The 20,782-nt window shown below is 50.7% G+C and overlaps 1 protein-coding gene across 1 annotated transcript in view; it reads right to left on the bottom strand.

The window, feature by feature from the left end:
* Positions 1–20,782, bottom strand: part of NOL10 (nucleolar protein 10) — a 68,568-nt gene that overhangs the window by 779 nt on the left and 47,007 nt on the right. The window contains exons 14-20 of the mRNA XM_080685501.1: positions 20,245–20,371; positions 17,271–17,350; positions 16,980–17,078; positions 15,742–15,831; positions 10,386–10,559; positions 9,893–10,140; positions 2,626–2,728 (exon numbers count right to left, since the gene is read on the bottom strand). Coding sequence (XP_080541627.1) covers positions 2,626–2,728; positions 9,893–10,140; positions 10,386–10,559; positions 15,742–15,831; positions 16,980–17,078; positions 17,271–17,350; positions 20,245–20,371 — 921 coding nt within the window. The remainder of the gene's footprint in view (positions 1–2,625; positions 2,729–9,892; positions 10,141–10,385; positions 10,560–15,741; positions 15,832–16,979; positions 17,079–17,270; positions 17,351–20,244; positions 20,372–20,782) is intronic.

Raw genomic sequence — 20,782 nt, 5'->3', positions numbered from 1 at the left:
AAGAGAAAGAAAATGCCACATCCCCTTGGTCACCATCGGAATGCCAACAGCACGACCGCCACTCACAGCCCAGCCCAGCCCAGCCGCCCAGGGCACCCGGTCAGACTCCGCCCTGACTAACGCGGCCAGGCTGCAGCAGCAGGCCAAGGCCCCCTGTCCCTGTCACACAGGCAGCTCCACCCCCGGGCGGGACCGGCGCCCTGACAGAGCCCCGGCGACAAAGCACAAGCCTGGCTCTGCACCCCGCACAGCCAGCGCTGCCGGACGCCCCGAAGGGACGGTCCCTGGGGAAGAGCCACCTTCAGGAGGCAGCACCGCTCAGAGGCCACCGACCGCTCTTCTGTTTACAAGCGGGAGCCCCCGGCTTATTCACACCGTCTTCAAACAAAACAAGACTCCTGTGCACTAAAGCGCAGCGTGACCCTCCCACGACCAAGCACGCCTTCACCAGCGCTGGTCCCAAAGATCCTGGCTGTTTTCAGAAACAGAAACTGCCCTCGACAGCCAGAGACCTGTCCCCATTGAACCCCGAAGCCTCTGGCAGACAGTCCGCCCCGCTGGCTGCTCCGCTCCAAACGGCCGCGCTCCCAGCCCCGTGTGCCGTGTCCCCGCCGCGCTCCCAGCCCCGTGTCCCGTGTCCCCGCCGAGCTCCCAGCCCCGTGTCCCCGCCGCGCTCCTAGCCCCGTGTGCCGTGTCCCCGCCACGCTCCCAGCCCCGTGTCCCGTGTCCCCGCCGCTCCCAGCCCCGTGTCCCGTGTGCCCGCCGCTCCCAGCCCCGTGTGCCCGCTGCGGTGAGCGCTGAGCAGCTTGCAGCACGGCCCAGGGCTTCGGGGGTGCTTTGGAGCTGGCAGGACCGCACAGACAGCGACGGAGAAACACTGCCAGGGACACAAGTTCCTCCGGCTGGAAACAGACGCCCGGCGCCCGCTTGCCTCTGCCCTGTTTGCTCTAAAGGGGCTGCTTGTCCTGAACGCTCTCACTCCGGACGAAGAATCCCCTGGAGGCGGAGGGGCCGGTGCAAGGCGGTCGGTCGGCAGGTACAGCCTCCGGTTCCAACACAGGCAGGTGCTGGGCGGCGTGTGCGCCGATGCCTGGTTACCGCCGACCGCTCACCGCTCACCGCTCACCGCTCACCGCTGGGGGACCCGGGGCATGTGTGGGAGTTGTTGAGAGTAAACCCCAGGAGTTCTTGTCATGAGGAAAGTTTGCCTTCTTTGTTTTTGCTTTTTATTACATGTATGTGAGATGATGAATGCTAACTAAAAAAGAGTTCTTATCACATGGCAAGGCTGATGCCACCGGAGAGCCACGAAGGGTCACAGGTAAGCGGGTAGAGGATTTGAACAGACATTTCTTCAAAGAAAATACACCAATGGCCGTCAGTACACACACAGATGCTCCACGTTGACAGCCATCAGGGAGACGCACATTAACACGACAACAGACATGACGACCATGGAGAAGACGACCACACACGTGCAGGGAGGGTGAGGAGACCTGGACCCTCTGCGCACGGCCGCTGGGAGTGCCAACGGGCCGCCGCCTTGGAGAACAGCCTGGCCGCTCCTCGGAAAGTTGTGAGTCACAATTCCTCTCCTAGGCACACCCCCAAGACCAACGAACACACACAAAACCTTCTACCCAAGGTCCCACGCAGCCCTATTCCTAACAGCAGGACAGGGGACACGGCCCACGTGTCCATCCACAGACCGATGGACAAGCGAAACGTGTTCTCCGCACGATGAAGGGTCCCTCAGCCCTAAAAGGAGGGGCGTTCTCTCCAGCTGCCACGTGGGTTCCCCTGAGGGCGGTGAGTGAGAGCAGCCGGCGCAAGAGGAAGCGCGGTGATTCCATTTATAGGACATGTCCGAGCAGACAGACCCACAGACAGGAAGAGGCCAGTGGCTGCCCAGGGCCGGGGAAACGGGGCAACATGAGCTTCCTTCTGGGTGATGAGGATGTGCTGGGGTTAGGTAATGGTGATGATCACAGTGTAAACCTGACTGCATACTGTGAAAGGGTGAATTTTAAGGTATCTGAACTACATCTCCATTTTTAAAAACCAGAGGTAGGATCTTTGACATTCTTTCCCACTTGATAACAAAATATATTAAGGGAAATCTACTGAATGAGAAAAAGTGTTTGGAAAAATAAAACCTCTAGTTTTACTCATTAGCTAACAGCCAACATGGAAGCACCTGCTCCTCCTCGGACGTGTGCCAGGCCTCATGTGTGAACCTGAAGACAGGCTCTCAGGAACCGTGAGAACCGGACCCCCAGCAACCAGTCCCCTCTGAACTCCGGCTCCTGGCAGCTGCACGGCTGTCACCAACGGCTCACTCACCCATCCCTGGTCCTTAAAGCCACAGAAGCTTCACGGCCTCGGGGGGCCAGGACTTCTCTGCTCTACACGGCTACTCTCGGATGCCCGTGGCCCAGAAACCAGCCGTGCCAACCTCGGGTCACCAGGACCCTGGAAAATCGCCCGGCTCTGCCGAAGGCACGCAGGGTGCCCTCAGCCCTCGAGGCCCTGGCCGCGGGGAGGACGCCCAGGGGCACAGCCTCCACAGGCCACTCTGCCGCCGGGTGTCAGCGAGTCAAGAAGTGACATCAGAAAACGACTCACCCTCTTTAACGTGAACGTCAGCTGCTTGCTGCCAACGGTGGTGTCGGAGACATTCAACGTCCCATTTTTTGCTTCAAGTTTCAGCCGATCTTCTAGGGTTTTGCTGGGAGAGATTGAAGAGAATGCACAATAATTAGCACTGTTTGGATGTACCATTCGAAACGAGTTTTAATTAGGAATGACCAGCTGAGGATAAACCTTTACACATGTGGCAATGAGGGAAAACGGCACTCAGCTGACAGTCAGTGGGAAGAATGGAGGCCATTCCCCATGCTCACCAGACACACAGGAACGGCCGCTAGAGACCCTACTCATTTAATATTTTAAGTTCAAAGGTTGCTATTTATCTCACTGAATCCCATTTCTGAAGCCTGTGTGTCATGGTCAGGGGCCCTTCTGCACGGGTTAGGTCACAGGGGTGGGCAAACTTTTTGACTCGAGGGCCACAGTGGGTTCTTAAACTGGACCGGAGGGCCGGAACAAAAGCATGGATGGAGTGTTTGTGTGAACTAATATAAATTCAAAGTAAAGGAGCGGAGGGGAGAGCAAGAGAACCGGATAGAACAGCCGGATCCGGCCCGCGGGCCGTAGTTTGCCCACGGCTGGGTTAGGATGTGAGTATTTCAGCGCCTCATTTGCCTCCTACAGAGGACCGAACACCTGGCCCTCCGCGTCCCCACGGAGCAGCAGGAGAGCTCTGCCTGCCCCCCACCCCGAGGTTGGCCGGGGCCACTCACCAGCCACAGCGGGAACAGCCTGAACCACGAACCGCCGTTCCCACAGGGAGCAAAGCGATGAGGCCCTCGGCCCAGCCCGTTCCCACAGGGAGCAAAGCGATGAGGCCCTCGGCCCAGCCCGTTCCCACAGGGAGCAAAGCGATGAGGCCCTCGGCCCAGCCCCGGTCACGCCCTCTCCAGGCGCCTTCCCACTTCCCGCCGCAGACTGCCTGCCCACGTGCCTGACACTTCCATCCCCTTCCAGTTCCTGTGCGTCCGACTTCTCCAGGGTCTCTGCCATGGTTTGCTGCCCTGCACTTCCCTCTCCTCTGCCTAACGAACCCTCCCACCACCTCTTTACAACCCAGATGTGAAACGTGAATTTTGTGCTAATTACGTAATAGTCACTCTTCCCCACGGCCTCGGGGGGCCAGGACTTCTCCGCTCTACACGGCTATTCTCGGGTCCCAGTGGCCCAGAAACCAGCAGTGCATGTCGTCATAATGTTTTACTGGAAAAATCAAAACACTGGCCCTTTTTGTTAACCTGGTTTTCAGGGGGAAACGGAATTAAGCCTACAGACACCTTAAATAATTTTTAACATCAGCGCTAATCCGTCTGGAGAAAAGGCTGAAGCAACACCCTCTCATGCCCATGTCTAAACTGGAAGAGGGAAGGAAGAAAGGAAAGAATGTGGTTTTGTTTTCTATTCTGTTCCCTCCCCAGAACAGAGAAAATACACTTCCCTTCCAACCCTGCCAGCACCAACTTGAGGTTGCACGTCCCCTTTAAAGTCAGTGCTGAGAGCTCGGTGGAATAAGGGGGTGGCTGTGTGGAAGGCCCCCTTCCTGAGGGAGTCCGAGCTCTGCCGATGACCGAGTGCAGCTCGGCTCCTGCGAGGCCCCGGGACGGGGGTGCTCCGTGACAGCCCGAGCCGCGTCTGATGGCAGCCCGGCGAGCGCTCCGGTTTACGGCGACTAGAGCGCACGGACCTGCCTTCTTGGTATGTACAGTGAGACACAGGGGCGAGCACAACGCGGCCCCTTCCTAAGCAAGCGTGCTCGAAGAAGCACTTTTAAAGCACTTCCCATCTTTAACATTCTTTACAGACCAACTGATCCTTCCAACATCCCGAGACAGAAGTATTTATCCTTTTTTTTAAAGCACTTCCATCTTTAACGTTCTTTACAGACCAACTGATCCTTCCAACATCCCGAGACAGAAGTATTTATCCTTTTTTTTAAAGCACTTCCATCTTTAACGTTCTTTACACACCAACTAATCCTTCCAACATCCCGAGACAGAAGTATTTATCCTTTTTTTTAAAGCACTTCCATCTTTAACGTTCTTTACACACCAACTGATCCTTCCAACATCCCGAGACAGAAGTATTTATCCTTTTTTTTAAAGCACTTCCATCTTTAACGTTCTTTACACACCAACTAATCCTTCCAACATCCCGAGACAGAAGTATTTATCCTTTTTTTTAAACATAAAACAGATTTTACTCACAATTTTAAAATAAAGTGAACACCAAAGAACTGACAATTTACACCAGATATACCACCTTCCATATTTTAGGATTGTAACCCTTATTTAGAAAAGTAACTTCTCTGAACACAGAAAAAAGGAAAAGGGGAAAGCCACGGGCAGTCTATAGCCCCAAGTGCAGAAGTGATCTTTCTTTACATCGGGGACTGCACTCGCCAGATGCTCCATCCTTCGTTCCCAGTGCGCGTTCTCACTAAATGCAGGCTCTTGGGCAATCTCTGGCCTTTCCCCAGACTATCTCGCCCTGTGGTCATTCTCCGTCCATCAGTGAGGGCTCTCTCTTCCAGTCCCCACCGCGGGAGGATGGCATGTGCTGTTGTTGATTTAGCAGGCTTACAGATTTTTATAATTTCTTGTTGAAGTCGAGCAATTTCTTCCTGAGCCTGATCATAAAGAAGGAAGGTCTTGCCTCTCTCAGATGTGGGAGCCTTGATATTACCCTGAATTTCTGCCAAATGACGCTATTTTTCCAGCATGCATTTAAGCGCTTCACCGTCTCTTGTCGTCTTCAAAAGCAGTTTGTACCCGGGAAGATGGAGACGGGCGTCTTGGACTCTCAGACCTACTTCTGACCATCTTTCTCAGGTTTTGAGCTTCACTCCTGTAGTACTTTTTGTCTGCTCTAAAGTCTTGACAAAGGAATCAACTCTGGAAGATTTGTTTTGTGCTTTTTCAGTCTCTAAAATTATAGATCTAAGTCTTTTTACTGTATCTTCCAATACTCTGACATTATTTCGCTGGAAGTGAATTCAGCCAGTCTCCCCGTGGCTTCCTCAGTGCTCCTTGGATATGGAATTTCAGGCCAGCTCCACTTTAAGCTCGTCAGGCTGACTGCTCTGTACTGCGCCGGGGCGGGTGCTGCAGCCATCTTGTATCCCTCAAGCTGCTGTGACATGTCCTTCAAATACTTCGCTCCTTCAAGTCCCTCGTTGAGGGTGTCCACCACAAAACTTTTCTCTTTTTCTAGCTGCTCTGCTAGTTGGTCCATTTTAATCAGTTCTTTACAAAGATGCTCATGCGGCTCGTTAAATGGTCCGTCTGACTGCTTGCCACCTCCTCACGCTCCAGGGGTTCCCGAACATAGTCTTCCAAGCCGTGATTTGTCCGTTTGAGATCTTCCACCTGTGGTTTCAGTGTAGAGATGAGTTTATCCTGATTTCTCACTTCTTGTTCTGGCTGGAGAGATTCCTGGTGTTTCAGTTTCAGAACCTGGAGTCCCTAGACCAGCCGTGGGCAAACGACGGCCCGCGGGCCGGATCCGGCTGTTCTATCCGGTTCTCTTGCTCTCCCCTCCGCTTCTTTACTTTGAATTTATATGAGTTCACACAAACACTCCATCCATGCTTTTGTTCCGGCCCTCCGGTCCAGTTGAAGAACCCATGGTGGCCCTCGAGTCAAAAAGCTTGCCCACCCCTGCCCTAGACCAAACTCATGTTCTTTGTCGGTAACCGGGAGCTCCCCATCCATCCTTGCAGCTCTCCGCCAGCCGTCCTTCTAGAGCTCCACCCTTACAGACGGCACAGGGAGGTAAGATGTTACGTGACCTGCCCCAGGCGACGCAGGATTCAAGTTTAAGACCCAGGTTCCAGGCCTGTGTCAGCCCACACTTGACTTATCAAGCTTTGTTCAGGAAATGTGTCCAGTAAGGATTCTAGATGACAAGCTTCCACATGACAAATGGCATGAAATTACGACTGACTTTGGCTTTTTAAAAAAACAGTAATTCAAAAGAGAAGTGTAAGCTGACTCGCCTCGCGTGTGAACTGTCAGCCTCAGCAGGTTTCTCGACCTGCTCATTTCCTCCCTGTCCCCAGGAGCCACAACCCTCCAGTGTCAACGGCACAGGGATGGTGAGGAACCATGGAGCCACGGAGACAAGGTGGCACACAGAAAACACTAATTTGGGAAGAAAAAGGCTTTTCAGGTAAATGGTGGGCAATTACTCCTCCTCCAAGAATGACCTAGTTCCTCGGCGGCAGGCACACACATTCTGGTCTCTCCCCACGTACTTGCGCTGCGCGCCTGCAAGGACTTGTCCTGTCTGCTGCGGGGAGAGACAGGCGCTGGGGGCCGTGGCAGGAGATCAGACACAGGGCCGAGCGAGGACTGCTCCAGGAAAGCCTTTGCGAGTCAGCGTACAGACGGGGCTGCTGCCTCTGTGTGAGCGCAGAGACGACGGGGGAAGCAGACAGACCCGGAAAGCGGCTACTGGAGCGAACAGCGCGCCTCCCGCCTCCCGCCCGCCGCCCGCCGCCCTCCTGGCGCTGCTGCCCTCCCACCAGGCTGCCCTCCCACCCCTGGAGCTGAGAGAATTTCAGGGGGGAATCTCACTGTCACAAGATAGACAATCACCCCCCTACATGTGTGGGGATTGCCAAGAAGACAGAGATGGGCTTCAGAAGGTTGAAAGTGAGAAGAATTACTCAGGGCAGGATGGGGCAGGCACAGGGCGGAACCTAAATTATCAGTAGGGCTGTATTAAAGGAGAAAAGTGGGCACGAATTACAAAGGAAAATCGAATGAGATATTGATCAGAGGCCCGGGACAGTGGAACGACTTACTTGTTGGAGGCTTTACAGCATACACGCACTGATATTTCTTTAATTAAAACAGTGATTAACAATAATGCTCGCCCTGACCGGTTTGGCTCAGTGGATAGAGCGTCAGCCTGCGGACTGAAAGGTCCCAGGTTTGATTCCGGTCAAGGGCATGTACCTTGGTTGTGGGCACATCCCCAGTAGGAGGTGTGTAGGAGGCAGCTGATTGATGTCCGTCTCTCATCTATGTTTCTAACTCTCTATCCCTCTCCCTTCCTCTCTGTAAAAAATCAATAAAATATTAAAAAAAAAAAAAAACCAATAATGCTCAACTGAGAGATTTTAAATCACTTTGCGTGAAAATGGACTAGAGGAGTGGAAGATATTCACAAGGGCAGTGCTATCGTCTGGCATTTAGAAAGGCGGAATTAACTCAAAATAAAAGCATCACCCTCTATAGTCTACATCACAGGGAATGGAGAAATGGGATCCATAGGTAAACGGTGAATTTTAAGTATTTTAAAATTTAAGCACTTGTTTTAAATACTGTACAGTATGACTGTGACAGATATGTACGTGTGCTGTGAAAGTCACTGAAAACTCTATTTCGAGGCTCTCAGCTTGTAGATGTTGCGTCAGAGCCCCTACCTCGTGGACTCTGACTCCTCAGTTATCCGCGTGGGTAAGTCTGTGAAAGATTCCTAGAATCCACGGTGTTGCAAGTGGGGGAAACACTTTCATAAGAGCGCAAAGTGCTCTAAGACTTTTGGGAGGGTGATCTGGCCTTATCATCACACGCCCTTTCGCTGGCCCAGGGAATCCCATCACTGGGTAATATGCTCTAAAGAAATCCTTTAAAATAAACAAGCCTGGCCGGCGTGGCTCAGGGGTTGAATGTCCATCTGTGAACCAGAAGGTCAAAGTGCAATTCCTGGTCAGGACACAGGCCCAGGTTGGGGACTCGATCCCCAGTGTGGGGCGTGCAGGAGGCAGCTGATGCACGATTCTCTCTGATCATCGATGTTTCTATCTCTCCCTCTCCCTTCCTCTCTCTCAAATCAATAAAAACAAATTAAAAATAAATAAACAAACAAACAGGCCCCAAATGGAGTCACTTGTGCTAAGCCCCACCAAGACTTAATACTTCTGGCCTTAAGCCTGTTTTTCACGGTGCTATTTATACCGCAGACACTTCAACGTCTGTCCTTCCTGCTTTGACATGGAACTGGTGGACCCAAGAGGATGTGGTGTGTGCCACGCACCTTCCTGTTCCTAGCGCAGAGCCCGCGCCTGGGCTTGTCTGTTCCTCGGCCCCCCCCCCCCCCCCGCACCCCCGTTCAGGCTCCATCATTTCCAGCCGGGACCAGGGCCCAGTGAGCCGGTCTCAGGGGCCCAGTTTCTCCCTGCACTTTGTTCTACAACCCAGGTGTCTCCCCGGAGGGCTCTGGGGACCCTCTACGCCTCTACGCTTTTGCCTTCATGTTCTACAACAAGCGCGGGCTGCTTTTACTCCGTCGCGTTGACATCACGGGGCGGGTTGGACGAGACCTGACCCTTACTCAGCTGACACACCGTCCCTGGCTCCCAGTGCTGGCACACAGTGGCTGCTGGGAATCTCTGAGATTTGTCCACACTGATGACTGAGGTGTCGCATTCCGTGCGATAGGGGCTTTGGCACAACTTCTGCAGCCTATGGGGGTAAGCATAACTGAAACCCTAATTTTCTACAATAACGCGTTGTCAAGAGGCAAGGACTGTTACGTCAATGGCCACTGCACAGAAGACTGATCGAGGGGCCGATGGGGAAAAACAGGGGCACCCACAGTGTGCCTTTGCGGCATAAACACGTCCCAGTACACATTTACCACCAGCGAGACTGCCCTGCCCCTCACTGCATGCACACTGCCCCTCACTGCGTGCACACTGCCCCTCACTGCGTGCACACTGCCCCTCACTGCGTGCACACTGCCCCTCACTGCGTGCACACTGCCCCTCACTGCGTGCACTCTGCCCCTCACTGCGTGCACTCTGCCCCTCACTGCGTGCACACTGCCCCTCACTGCGTGCACACTGCCCCTCACTGCGTGCACTCTGCCCCTCACTGCGTGCACACTGCCCCTCACTGCGTGCACACTGCCCCTCACTGCGTGCACACTGCCCCTCACTGCGTGCACTCTGCCCCTCACTGCGTGCACACTGCCCCTCACTGCATGCACACTGCCCCTCACTGCGTGCACACTGCCCCTCACTGCGTGCACACTGCCCCTCACTGCGTGCACACTGCCCCTCACTGCATGCACACTGCCCCTCAGGAAGCTGTGAGAGAGAATCACCATGAGACCAGGGCTCCCCGAGGCCCGTGATGCTCCCCTACCATAACCCAAAGGCCGGGGTGCCATGCTTAGGGCCACATGCCCTGGGAGAAGCAAGGCCCTGCCAGCCAGTGCAAGGGCGCGCACTCACTTCCTCAGCTTCTGCTTGGTGGCAGAATCTTTGAAGCTTCTGAACTCCTCGCCTGCTTTGATCTCATAGAACTGGGGCCTGAGGACCGTCTGCTGGTCCTCCCTGAGCCGCTCCTGCCGCTTCGCCCTCTCCTCCTGCTGCAGCAGCCGGCGCTGCTTCCTGACCTCGTCGACCCAGCCCTTCTCATCATCGGAGCTCTCAGAACTTTCCGCATCGCTCGGCCTTCCTTCCGGCTCTTCCTCCTCTTCCTGAAAGTAAAAATAGTCAGCAGCAGCTCCTCTCCCCAACCGAACACCGGCCCCGTCTTTCTTTTAAATAGCATCAGCCCCTCGGAGTACGTGACAGCGCCCGCATCGGGAAGATGCCTGGAACGACCCAGGCGCACTCCTAAGCCGCAGGTCACACACGCACATCTCAGCTCTGCTCAGCCCCTTCGGAGCACAGAGACCGTCACACAACGGAAGCAGGGGCAACACGAGAAACAGGACGTTACCTTTTCAGGATGTTCTTGTTGCTCTAAGAGTCTTAGTTTCTTCTTCCTTTTTTCACTAAGTTTTGAAACAAGTGGATTCAAAAGCCTAAATTCTTCACTCTCTTCGTCTACTTGGAAGTCAGGGTTCTCAAACATAACTTTAAACCGATCGTCGGTGAGAATATTAGGAAGGCTCTGTAAAAAGAACATAAACATTTAAAGTTAATACCTGAATAAAGTCTGACCGGAAAGATGGCTTTAAAACGTTTCACTCAACTATAAATTAATAAGCTGCATGAGGCGTAACTTAGCAAATTATTATGTAATTTTTTCAGAATTTGTTTTCAGAACTGATTCACAGATGGCATGCATTACTTGGCCATCACACATATGAGCTAAGAACAAGCCTTTCTGACTAAGTTTATGCTTAATACAGGGGTGGGCGAACTTTTTGACTCGAGGGCCACAATGGGTTCTTAAACTGGACCGGAGGGCCGGAACAAAAGCATGGATGGAGTGTTTGTGTGAACTAATATAAATTCAAAGTAAAGGAGCGGAGGGGAGAGCAAGAGAACCGGATAGAACAGCCGGATCCGGCCTGTGGGCCGTAGTTTGCCCACGGCTGGCTTAATACATTAGAAAGAATTTTCTTCAGTAACATTTTCAAGAAAATATATGTTTTTGAAACCTGGCTTAAGTATAGCTACTATCCTGAATTAAAAATAGTGAAGGAAAAGAAAGAGAAAAAAAAAGAAGGAAAAATAAAATTAGTCTTTCAACTTCGTTCCCAAACCAGGAGAGGAGGCACAGGGGCAGCAGTCAAGAACGACCCGGGGGCGGGTGTGTGCGAGTCACTGCCCCAGCTGAGCCCCTGGGAGACAGGGCTCTTCCACCCCTTCCAGGGCACAGAAGCATGTTTGAAGAACACGCTGCTGGACTCCTAAGATTTTCTCTTCTCTAAAACAAATAAATTGCTTTGCCTAAAACAAGCAGGAGCAGGAGTTGGAGGAACAATTATAAAATGAAAACTCTTCCGACCCAGCCGGGAAAATACTTTCCCAGAGACTTTCCGCGTCTAATTGTGTGTGTTCACAGGATCAGATGCAGTGAGTGATGTTCTACGGTAGTTTACAAGTGTCTGGCTAGTGATCCGCCTATAAATGCTCATGTATGCACACCAAACACTTGCCATTCACCTTTGGAGAACATTTGTAAGTATTGTTTATATCTAAGCCCTACCTCAAAGAAGTAGATCTGTAGATCTGAGTAGGGTGCTCATTAATATTTTCCCCAACATAGTAACCCAGCTGAGGAATGTTTGACGTTTAAAACAAATTAATTATTCCAATGCCATGAGGGCCGGGAAATGAAGGCGATGCAGACTTCTGAGAAAAGATGGTGGTTTCCGCAGAAGCATCATCTCTGCTAGAACCCCGCCCACTGAAAACGTGGGAAGGGGCTTTGCCAAGCCTTCGGGACGCGGAGGCCAGCAAAGGGAACAGGGGCAAGGAGATTCTGAAGCAAGAGAGGGAGGCCTAGGGCCTGGGCTCTCCAGCCGAGACTTCGGAGGCAGGGGAAGCGGTTGGCACGGAGGGGATGCCACCCACCTGCACCCTGCACCCTGCACCCCTCTGGACTCTGATGCTCACTTCTCAGAAGGCTGGTGGCTGAGCTGTCATTCTCCAACAGGAGAATCTGACCAACCAAGAGAAAGGCCGCAAATGAAGTGTCTACCAGGGGTCCTCAAACTGCGGCCCGCGGGCCACAGGCGGCCCGCCGAGGACATGGATCCGGCCCGCCGGGTGCCGCTGCCTGTCCTGCTTAGCAGCCGACGCGTCCCGGGCCCGCAGTGCGCATAGGAATTGGTTCATAGTTTTTTTTTTAAACTACAGTCCGGCCCTCCAGCGGTCTGAGGGACAGTGAGCTGGCGCCCTGTTTAAAAAGTTTGAGGACCCCTGGTCTAGACAGTGTCTTTGGAGCTCCCCCATAAACAGCCTGGCCAGGCCACCACACCATGCCTGCGGGCCTGCCGCCGCCTGGACGCGTCGTTCCGCTCCTTTTCCTTCACTCTGAGTATGAACACGCGACCACGGACCACAGCAGAGAGAAACCACTTCAGTTTTTCCCCAGGAGAACTTCCCAGTGGAAGAACCCAGGTTTCAGGACTGAAAGGGTCACCCGCAGCCAGCCCTGCCGCGTGGCACCGAGCCAGCCACGGGCTTCCCGGCACTCTTTCCTGCTCTCCCTTGTTTTGAGGAGAGAACCCTAAGGAACTTCCTGAGGAAGAGCGGCAGCGAGGGCCATTTGTTGTTGTCCAGCACCTGCAGGTGTGACATCTCTTCACCCTCCCGACTGCCTGACGCACGTCTGGCTGGAAGCCACATTCCTCAGGATACTGCGGTCCCCACAGTTCTGCATCCACCGTGGGGAGCGGGGAGCGGATCCCCAGGATGACGGCTGTGGAGCAGGATTCCCGGATGCCCAGGCCAGATGGAGCAGGGCGGAAAGATGTAGAAGAGGCTGGTCAGGAAAATAAAATGAATCTAACTACTGATCTTCACGTACGTTTCTTGAGATGCAATTGAGACAACGGGCCAAGAGTTGAGGGCTAAGTAGTGATGACAACAGAGAAAACAAACAAGAAGTCCACTATCGAGTCCAGGGAAGACAAGGCTGTGCAGGAAGTGCGATCAGGAAGTGTGCGCCCACTGGATGTGAAGAACATCTGCATGGTCGCCACCACAAAAATGCCGAACACCAACTCGCCAACGTTACTACGGAGGATGTTAGTGGGAGGCAGGTAAGGAAGACAATGCCTGGCATTGAGCAGTCAAGAAGCAGCACTAATAAGAGACACAGAGTTTCACACCAAAATAATCAGCTAAAAAGGGTTTCTCTCAGGAGAAGTGGAAATGGGGGAGGGGGGGAGAAGGGACGGTAAGGGGGGAGGGGGAAGAAGAGGAGGAAAGGACAGAGGGGTAGTCAACATTTTTAACAAACCTTGGAGAAACATCAGGTCTTTAAACTATGTGTGTACTGCTATTATAACAACAATTTTTAATTGGTACTAAAAAGATTGTTAAATAATACTTTGGATGTTGGAATTGATCTGATGCAACCCAGCGTCTATGCACGGTTATACCTTTCCCCTAGAGAGATGATTGCTCCTTTAATATAAACTCCTAATGGTGCAGAATAAGCCCCAAGGCTGGAAGGACGCCTCATGCATGGTGTCCAGGCCACAGGGTAACCTGGCCCCGGAGAAGTCGTCCGCGGCAAACCTGACTGAGCTGCTGCCGAATCCAAGAGAATTACGTTCCTAGACACCTAACGTCGACAGCAAAAAGCTGGCAGAAAAGGCCGAGAGCAGACAGTGACGCTCCTACCCACCAAACCCGCACAGAACCAACGGACCCTGGGTGCCGGGCCTGTCCAGCTCCTGCGTGCGCCGGGAGCTCAGCACACCGTTGCTGCGAGGACAGGTGAACTCGTTTTCCGTGGAACGAATACCAGCACTCCTCTGAGCTTGGATCGGGTCCAGAAGACGCTATGTGGTGGGTCACTTTCCACCGCAGGTCCAACATCAACTGACGGTAAACATCTTGCTAGACTTTATGTTATTAGTGGTAGCAATACCTGGGAACATATTTCACTGTCTGACTCCATGCAAGTTCGGGTGGAGCCAAAGCGGAACCTAGCTGCACCTCATGACTTTCAAATCGGGAATTATCAGAGCTACTGCAGCTCCTGAGAGTCTGAAGAGCCGAGTTCAAAGGCAAGACTAATGAACTGCTGATGGATTTAACAATTCTCTCAAGTATTTTTTAAAATTATAATGAAGGATTCTTTCTTTGGTTCCGGGATGGTTTTTAAAGTCTTCATTTTAATTAGATAAGATTATTAAACAACAAATCATACGAACTTTAATAGCAGCCTCGGGTTTTTAGAAGACTCTAAGCATTTCTGAACAGAAGCTGAACTCTGACAACAGGGCCTGATTTGGGTCCACAGCCACCAAAAAGCAAACTAGGGGCACATCTGACAAATAGCGCTTTCTAGGGCAATCCAACCAGGTGACAGCCAGAGACAGTTGCAGCTTGCAGCAGCTGGAGAGAAGCAGCTGCTGGATGAAGGTAAGGGTTTCTAAGCTCTTCCTCACACTCGCAGGAGAAACAGTACATAGCCCGGTGCTGCTTACAGGATGATCCGATTCATATTTTGACAAAAAAAATTTAAAGCACAGGCAGTCATGATTTTTCCCACCGACCACTCTGCACGTTTCCTATCACTTACTTGTTAAAACTACGGAGAGAACGGAGAAAGAATAAACAAGCCAACAAAACCCTGAGCGCTCAACGCAGCTGCCCAAAGTTGCAAGGATCAGGCCACTGACTCAGATTCAGGTCCCGCAGGCTCCTGAGAAGGAAGCGACCTTCTCAACTCCTAGCACTAACCACGCTCGGGTGCCTGCCGCCTGGGCTAAGCAGATGAGGAAAGAGCACTGGGGAGGAAGTCTTCATATAGTTGCAAAGTCAGGAAACCACCCCCTCCGCCCCAACAATATCGGTTACAGAAAGCACCCAATTTTATGACTGATCTTTGTCTATTTTCCCATTAGCAGAGTAAGGCACAGTTAAAGGTTAAGCATACACACTCCCAATATGGCAATTCTAAGTAAAAATTGGTTACTTCTGCAATTATAAATAAATCTAGCTAGAGCAAAAAACAACATTTAACAATAAAAAGACTAATTATAGCCCGGCTGGCGTGGCTCAGTGGTTGAGCGTCGACCTATGAACCAGGAGGTCAGGGTTTGATCGCCGGTCAGGCACATGCCCAGGTTGCGGGCTCGATCCCCAGTGTGGGGTGGGCAGGAGGCAGCCGATCAACGACTCTCTCTCATCACTGATGTTTCTATCGATCTCTCCCTCTCCCTTCCTCTCTGCAATCAATAAAAAAAATATATATATATAAAAAATATTATAATTCATCCACAACACAGAATATAAAGCTCTCAAAAATATTTATGAAGAAATTTTAATAAAATGGGAAGCTACTTGTGCTATTTTATGAAACCAGGATAAATATTTTATATATACAATAGTGTCTTGCTAGTATAGTTTATAATTTTAAGAGAAATAAGACAAGAAAGAAATTCACTAAAATATTAATGCTGCTTTCCTCCAGGAGGAGTTATATGGGTGACTCCCTTATATTCTTTTCTATTTTACCAATGTCTCATACTGAGTATATACTATCTTCTAAGTCGGGGAGAAAACAAGTGTATTTTTAAAGTAAAAATAAAAAAACTCTAAGTTACTACCAAGAAAATGTAGAAGCGACTTCTCAATATTGTCTCCGCCTTAGGAAAGCTTACCTTAACTTTCTTTTTCCACGTAGACCTTTGCTTCTCCTCCTCCTCCTCGATTAATTTAAGCGCCAGCTCTTTGTTAACCTTTGGCAATTTCTAAGAGAGGAAAAGACAAGCTGTGTTAAAACACCTGCATTCTAGCGCTGAAGGTTAAGCAAAGCTGAACAACAGCACGCCATCCCGGCCGCTCCTTGCCGCTGCGCACTCACTCTCCACTCTCAAACGAACACCCTGGAAAAGGGGAGAAGCAGCCTTTTGCGCTGAAGGAGTGTGTGTAATTTTTAAGCAGCGTTCCGTCAGAAATGACTGGACAGGTGGGGGATGCCTTCACCAAGAGGGGCAGCTAGGGGCCTGGGAGGCAGGAGGGGCGACTTGCTCGTCCCCACCTGCTTGTTGCTGGGCTGGCACCGCACGAAGACACTTTCAGCCTGGCAGCACCAGGTGGATCCAGGGGGCAGGGGGCCCAGGAGCACCCTCGTCCTCCCGGAGGCCCTCAGCCCAGAGCTGCCCTCCGAGGTCTGCTGCCTGAGCTCCAAGGGAACGCCTCCTGCAGCGCGGCCCTCGTCTCAGTCCTCGGGTTCTTGTCTTCTCAGTTCTCTCTGCCTGCTAACAGTCTTGGCATGCAGCTCTCTCTGCTGACATACGAGAGTGGTCTGACTGCTCTCTGGACCCTGACGTGGTCTAATGCAGGGGTGGGCAAACTTTTTGACTCGAGGGCCACAATGGGTTCTTAAACTGGACCGGAGGGCCGGAACAAAAGCATGGATGGAGTGTTTGTGTGAACTAATATAAATTCAAAGTAAAGGAGCGGAGGGGAGAGCAAGAGAACCGTCCGCTCTTTCGGCTCCGCGGGCCGGCTAGAACAGCCGAACGGGCCGGATCCGGCCCGCGGGCCGTAGTTTGCCCACGGCTGGTAATACCTACTTCCTGAGACCCAAAAGCCAGCCTGGGACTCAGTAAGCAGTGGAGATGAGCAAAGGCCCACACTCCAGAATCCGAGCGGCCACTGGCAAACCCCGCCGACTTTCTTAGGGCTGACACCACCAGTTCCCCGGCACGATTTCCCACGGTACCATTGCCACCGAGTCCATAACGACAAAACCCTCGTGATAAATAAAATTAATACCCAAAAAATTAGCAAAAGATGGAAAAACTCAGAAATGGATGACAGGCTTCTTTGGAACAATAACATGAAAATTAAGTACTTTTTCTCTGGCAAATTCAGTGGTGAGTGCAATATTTACCTTTAATTGGACTCTCTGTGCCCGTGTTTCTTCTATCTTCTGTCGGATCTTATCTTTCCTATATTCTTCATAAGCGAATGGATTTACCATCAATTTCACCTTTTCAAAGTAAAAAAAAAAATTAAAAATTGTATTTAGCAACACGTTTCATAGTCACCATAACTATTATGTCAGAGAACTGACAGATCTCTTATAAATCATGAGTATGTTTTATGAAAATGCACATCAGCAGAGAAGAAATGACTATAGATTGCTCATTAGTCCCTAAAGTAACTGCCCTTTTGTACTTACCTTGTGATAGAGTCTTATGTCCATGAAGAATCCGTGCATGTACGCCCGGAGAAAAGGGGATCCGATGAGATGCGTGAGCCCTGGGGGAGTTAATCAGAAGAGGGCGGGTCCTTAGGGAAGCTCTTCAACGATGACTCCCATTCACTTAGGGTGCTTAGACACAGCTGCGTACGTCTCAGGCACCGTCCACCTCAGTCACCGAGTAACCGAGGGAGGCACCGTTATTACTGCCACTTTACAGATGAGGAACCCAAGGCATATGAGGAGGAGTCCGCTGGCCAAGTCACAGCAGAGGTGGGATGTGGGCCCACGTCAGTCTGCTCCAATCTCACGACATTGGCCACTGTGCTCCCTGCCCAGCCCTTCCCGCAGACATGGTGTGCCATGGAACACGTTTTGGAAAACACCATGTTACAGGATGGCAAAGGCCATAGCTGGGAAAAGTCAGCACTTACAGGTATTTAATGTTACTCATCTCAAGAAAGAAGGGAAGTTAGTGAGAGAGCCTTACTTCTACTTTTAATATAAATTATTGAAAAGCTTTTATATATGATGGTAAAATCTGTTGAAAATGATAACCAATGGCTTATTTCATATTAAACTATATTTCTAGTATAACTTATTTTGTTGAATATCATATCTATTTGTATAGTTTTAAAAATGGACAGTACAATTACATTTTAACAAAATATATCTAAACCTTTTTAACTACCCTCCTCACCCAAAATAAACAGTAAAGAAACTGAAAAAGCAGCCAAAAGTACTAAAATGATAGTTTAGTCTGAGTTAAGAATGTGGGTGGGTATGACATAAGGCCACTGTGAAAATTACACTGGAGACACTTAGGAAGACCCGTCTGCAGGAAGCACCGATTTCATCCTATTTCATTCATAACTCTCCTTTAAAAAGGCTGAATACAACTCTTTCCTTTTTTAAAAATACATTTTATTGATTTTTTTATAGAGAGGAAGGGAGAGGGCTAGAGAGTTAGAAACATCGATGAGAGAGAAACATCGATCAGCTGCCTCCTGCACACCCCCGACTGGGGATGTGCCTGCAACCAAGGTACATGCCCTTGACCGGAATCCAATCTGGGGGACCTTTCAGTTCGCAGGCTGACGCTCTATCCACTGAGCCAAACCGGTCAGGGCCAACTCTTTTTTTTTAAACGTTACAATTTAAAGAGCTATTAGTTAATTATTTTCTTGTAAATTTGCATGAGGCATTAGAAGAAAAACAACCAACCAAAGGAATAAAAAATAAGAGATAAATCCATTTTCCTACTTGATGCAATGATTGTGTAATCTATAGTTGGCCTTTCAATATAAAATATGTATGTTTACATTAAAAATTTTTAAATGTATCTAAACTCCATCATCAGTTTTTTTCCCTTTTAATTTTGACTCTCCGGGAATTTGGGGGAAATGTCTCCTTTTTCCCCTTTACTCTTTTGCCATGGGGCTTCTAACGTTTAGACGTCTGACTGTTTCTCCCCTCGGGAGTTTAGTTACGAAAGGCTCCCACCTGACAGGCAGGAGTGAGCTGACAAGCCGGCTGGGGGAACCCTGCTGTGTCTGGGAAGATCACCTTCAGCAGCACGCACGTTCACCCTGTGCCGGGAGCGTGCTTGCTGCTGTTCTCCGCGAGGAGCTGAGCAGATGGCCAGGGTGAGAGTCCCTTACCAAGTACCAAGCGCAGAGCGCCATTGTGATGGTACCCGGCGGAAAACACTCTGCCTAGGTTACCTGTGCTGAGATACGGGATGAAAGTCAAGTGTAAGAGACTCTATTAACCTCTGTATTGCGGGATTCTTTTTTCACATTCAACTGCAGTTGTACAGCTACTTGTTCCGAAGTCAGCTAGGCTAGAGTCGCTGGGATAAACATGTTCTTCCGAGGCTGGCGTGGCTAGGTGAAGAGCATGGACTCGTGGTCTAAATTCCAACCCTCACGTTCACTACCACGGACCTTTGGCAACTTCCTTTAACCCTGCTGTGCCCCGTTTCCTCACCTATAAAATGGAACCGTATGGCACCCAGTGCATAGCGCTGTGAGGGCTGGATGAGGAAATACCGCCGGGCACGTGTAAGCCCCACTCAAGTGTTGAGTATTATTAAGAGGCCTTTGCAGTCTTTAAACCTGATGTACCTATTAAGGTCTTTATATGTGAGGAGTCAATATGGGTTCTTTATATTAAGGTCTTTATATGTGAGGAGTCAATCTATGGGTTCTAAATTTTGGATCAGGTCTTTCTAAAAGCAGACCCGACAGGGAGCCAGAAATCATTAATCATTTCCTTGTAGTCTCTAAGATTGTTCAAAACCTCATTATATTCAAAGAGTACCTGAAAAATGAATCATCGCTTTTCTCTCTCTCTCTCTCTCTCTCTCTCTCTCTCTCTCTCTCTCTCTCTCTCTTTCTTTCTCCTTACCCAAGGAGATTTTTTCCACTGATTTTTGTAGAGAGAGTGGAATGGAAGGGGGGGGGGGGGGGGCGGGAAGGGGGAGAGAGAGGGAGAGAAACATCTATGTGAGAGAGGCATATCGAATGGCTGCCTCTGGCCTGCGCCCTGACTGGAGCCAGGGATCAACCTGCAACCGAGGTTCATGCCTCTGACCAGGAATCAAACCCATGACCCTTGAGTGCACAGGCCCATGCTCTAACCACTGAGCATGCTGGCCGGGCAACCACTGGTTTCTGACAGATGTATTTTCTATGTACAGGCAGTATGCTAAAAAAGGGTTCCTTCTTTAAGATGCCAAAAAGCCTCAGTAGGTGGAACTTACCTGAACCTTTCTCTAAGCACAGATTACAAACGTAACCATCTGTACTGTGTTTAGTATCTGATTTGGCAGAAAGAGATTTGGAAAATCAGATAAACATTGACGCCACCACTTCTAAAATGTTCTAAATTCCCCTCCCCGAAACAAGTAGAAATAACGTGATTTTCTAACCAGTTTACCCTAATTTCTTACCTAAATTCTCCAGGTCTTTCTTGGTGACGAACTTGTAATCGTCGTAAACTGTGCTTTCCGGGTTCTCTTCCAGTTCTTCCGTCAAGTTGTCCAGGAAGGAGCACCACCGGGGGGCGGGACCCAGCACCTGCCGGCGACAAGACGGTCAGCGAATGGACCCGCTCAGTCCCCCGAGAGCCAGCGCTCTGACGACAGGTTTCCTCAGACACAACGCCAACCCCTGGTTCTGTCAGAAGTACCGAGAACAATGCAACTGGCCCAGTCAACAAGTACCTAAGGGAGAGACTGCAAGGAGGGAACGTCGGCCGTAGAGGGGAAACCTCACTTAGGCTGGGATCCGAAGGAATCAATGAACGTTCTTACATCAGAGCTGTGGGAACGTCAGTAACTCGGGCACTTACAGTAAAAGGCATCCATTCGCTCACCGCCTCGCGCACCCAAAACAATGCCGGGACCGACAGGAGTGCTTGGGGCAGACCAGGTTTCTTAAGTTTGCCACTCATGAAACACAGCCGAAAATGAAAATTACCTTTTTTTC

This window comes from Plecotus auritus (genome assembly GCF_963455305.1).
Source record: "Plecotus auritus genome assembly, chromosome: 8".
NCBI classification, from domain to species: Eukaryota; Metazoa; Chordata; class Mammalia; order Chiroptera; family Vespertilionidae; genus Plecotus; species Plecotus auritus.
The sequence above is the reverse complement of the archived record's forward strand: the minus strand, read 5'-3'. Positions and strand labels throughout refer to the sequence as shown.